We start from the raw sequence: 3,121 nt of genomic DNA, 5'->3' as shown, positions 1-3,121 counted from the left end.
ATTATTTATTAATGTAAACCACATATATCCCATAAAGAAAGCATTCTTACGTGAATTAGATAGAATCATTACTAGTAATATATCTCTCTTTTTAAATATTTAACATTATTGAACATTTAGAACTTGAATTCTAATACTACAAATTAAATTGGAAAAGATTAATTTAACCTTATAAAATTATGTAGTGGTTAAACACTCTGTTCTCACAAATTATGTAAAAAATCTATTTTGTGAAAAACTGTGTTTTATAAATTTCAGCCGAAAAAAATCATTCAGAACAATGATAATTTTAATATTGTAGATGAGATTATATTTTGATCCGATGATTATGAAACACCGTCAAAAAAATAAATTTAAATAATTTTTCATCTATAACATTATAATAATAATAAAATTGAAACTTAAAATCATATACACGTTACTTCACTACACTATTTAGGCGTTTGGTATTGAATGTAAATCCAAACATATGAAGTAATTACAATATACATAATTTAAATAACATTTCCTTTGCATAGAATTTTCCTTGTTTATTAATTAGAAATGATAATTAAGGAAACAAAAATTTGTCTCTCTCGAAAGAGAATATGTGTTTTCTCTCAATCATTTTCTATTAAAATACTATATTTAATTGAAGAAAAACACACTAAACTGGTGGCAGATAATTTGATTGAGGAGTAAACATTTTTTGTCAAACATTTTATTCTCTCTCTCTCTCTCTCTTTGTCATATCTTGGGTAGCTCCATCAAATAGTTCCCACAGTTCCCACATGAAGCCATAATCATCACGCCTCTTTCAAAACCCTTCTCCTTTTTTCCCTTTCCCTCATTCCCCACTATCCCATCTCACAAAACCCTCAAGTAGAAAATGTCCGTAAACCACTACTCCATGGACCTTCCAGAAACCACACTGTGGTGGCCTCATCAACAGGAGCAACAACAAGAACAAGAACAAGAACAACAACCCTTCCATGGGAACCTGAACAAGGAGGAGGAGGAGGAGGAGTACGAGGCGAAGGAAACGACGACGACGAAGCAGGAGGAAACGGAGGAGGAGAAGGAGGCCATGTTCGAGAAGCCCTTGACGCCGAGCGACGTGGGGAAGCTCAACCGTCTCGTAATCCCCAAGCAGCACGCCGAGAAGTACTTCCCTCTCGGCGGCGGCGACTCGGCCGAGTGCAAGGGGCTTCTGCTGAGTTTCGAGGACGAGTCGGGCAAGTGCTGGCGGTTCCGCTACTCCTACTGGAACAGCAGCCAGAGCTACGTCCTCACCAAGGGCTGGAGCCGCTACGTCAAGGACAAGCGCCTCGACGCCGGCGACGTCGTTTTGTTCGAGCGACACCGCGCCGACAACCACCGCCTCTTCATCGGCTGGAGGCGCCGCCCCCACGCTGACAACGCCACCGCCCCCGCGCACGTTAGCAGGACGCTGCCCCACGCCACCCCTCCTCCCGCTGTGCCCCTCGACTGGACCAGACCCTCCTTCTATTCTGCGCATCCTTATCCTGCGCATCATCACCCCTTCCCATACCAACATGCAGGTCTCTCTATTTCATTTCACTTACATTCACATTCTCACAAAAATCATCGCTTTTTTTTAATTAAAAATATCTTTCGTTTATGTTGTTCATTTGATTTTCACCTTTTTTTTTGTGATTTTTGATTTTATGGCATAATAGTGCAAGTTCCTTGGTTAAGACAAGGGAGAATGTAAATTGTATGTGTAAAATTAATTTATCCTTTGCATGAATAATCGTGGATTTTTTTGGGCTTTTTTTTTTTTTCCTCTTTCGAGTGTGCTTGGGTTTTATGTATATTTTTATTTTGAAAGGACAAGAAGATGAAATAGTTACATTCTTGTGGAAGTGCGTGAAGTTTACCTTCCAATTAATTGGGAGAAATGTGGTTTTATATTGGGATTTGTGAGGACGCGATACTTTGTTTAGATTGCTGAAACCCACCGTGAACCATACGCGCGCATTTTCGTTGAATTTGTACGTGGGGATTTTCTTTATTTCTCACCTTTTTGAAAAAATAAATTCAGCTTTTTAACTTAAAACTTGCAGGCTCAGAAATCTAGGCGGTGCCGTTTAATTTGTGTTTCTTCACTTCATCCTCATCGCAATTGAATTTTGAATGCATTTTTTAATTTATAAAACTTATGAGTAACATTTATTTTGTTTTGAACTGAAATGATATGTATGATTAAGGCATTAACATATGCACGTGTTGTAATGTAAACAGGTAGAGGGACCCAAGGTCAGAACCAAAGGACGAGCCCGAGTTCAAGGGTACTTAGGCTGTTTGGGGTCAACATGGAATGCCAAGCTGAACATGATTCTGGACCCTCCACACCTCAATGCTCCTACAATAGTAACAACATGCCAACCACACAGGGCACAGATACCCATCATCACCATTTCTACCATCATCATCATCATCATCAACCTTCTTCCAATCCTTCACCTCACATGGTACGTCACCAACCATACTACTACTAGATATGCCACCCCCTCCATTGGATCCACATTTTTTTTTTGTCTGCTCTTCAAGTGTAAGATATATATATATATATAACTATGTATCCACTTGCTTAATCATATCTATTGCTAATTAATTAATGGCTTCAACATCGTATGATTATAGAGAATCTTTCTTGTCTTGATCAATTCCGGAGATGCATGCAAGTGCAATTACTTTGTTTATTTCTGTGGGATGAATTGATCATGTTCTCTTTCAACCCGACTCCATCGGTGTTTAAGGCGCGAATGGCATAAGGGACATTTTTCTTATGCCGTTTTGGCACTTCATTTTAGGCAAAGGAGTATTAAATTAAGTACTTGCGTGTACAAATTGTTACACCCTTCATTCTCTTTTATATGGAAAAAGAAAATAATATTGTGAATATATTAAAGATCGGTTAATTACATTAAGTTTTATTAATCTCATAATATATATATTTTTAAATTATTCTTATTATAAATACTTTAAAAAGTGATGTAACTAAATAGCCTTTTTATTAAAGAAATGATATTTTAGAAAGACTACTCATCATTAAGTAAATGGTTTAATAAACATGCATTGTTAGTGTAAAAGATTTTATATTGTTAAACAATAAAAA

The 3,121-nt window shown here is 37.1% G+C and overlaps 1 protein-coding gene across 1 annotated transcript; it reads left to right on the top strand.

Annotated features, from left to right (window-relative positions):
* Nucleotides 1-655: 655 nt before the first annotated feature.
* Nucleotides 656-2,630, top strand: LOC109791670 (B3 domain-containing protein At2g36080). Its single transcript, XM_020350998.3, has 2 exons — nt 656-1,541; nt 2,245-2,630. Exons 1-2 carry the CDS (start codon nt 869-871, stop codon nt 2,499-2,501), a joined length of 930 nt encoding a protein of 309 aa, XP_020206587.1. The 5' UTR covers nt 656-868; the 3' UTR covers nt 2,502-2,630.
* Nucleotides 2,631-3,121: the final 491 nt, after the last annotated feature.

Source organism: Cajanus cajan, chromosome 7 (assembly GCF_000230855.2).
Source record: "Cajanus cajan strain Asha chromosome 7, NIPB_CcT2T_4, whole genome shotgun sequence".
Classification (NCBI taxonomy): domain Eukaryota; kingdom Viridiplantae; phylum Streptophyta; class Magnoliopsida; order Fabales; family Fabaceae; genus Cajanus; species Cajanus cajan.
The sequence above is the reverse complement of the archived record's forward strand: the minus strand, read 5'-3'. Positions and strand labels throughout refer to the sequence as shown.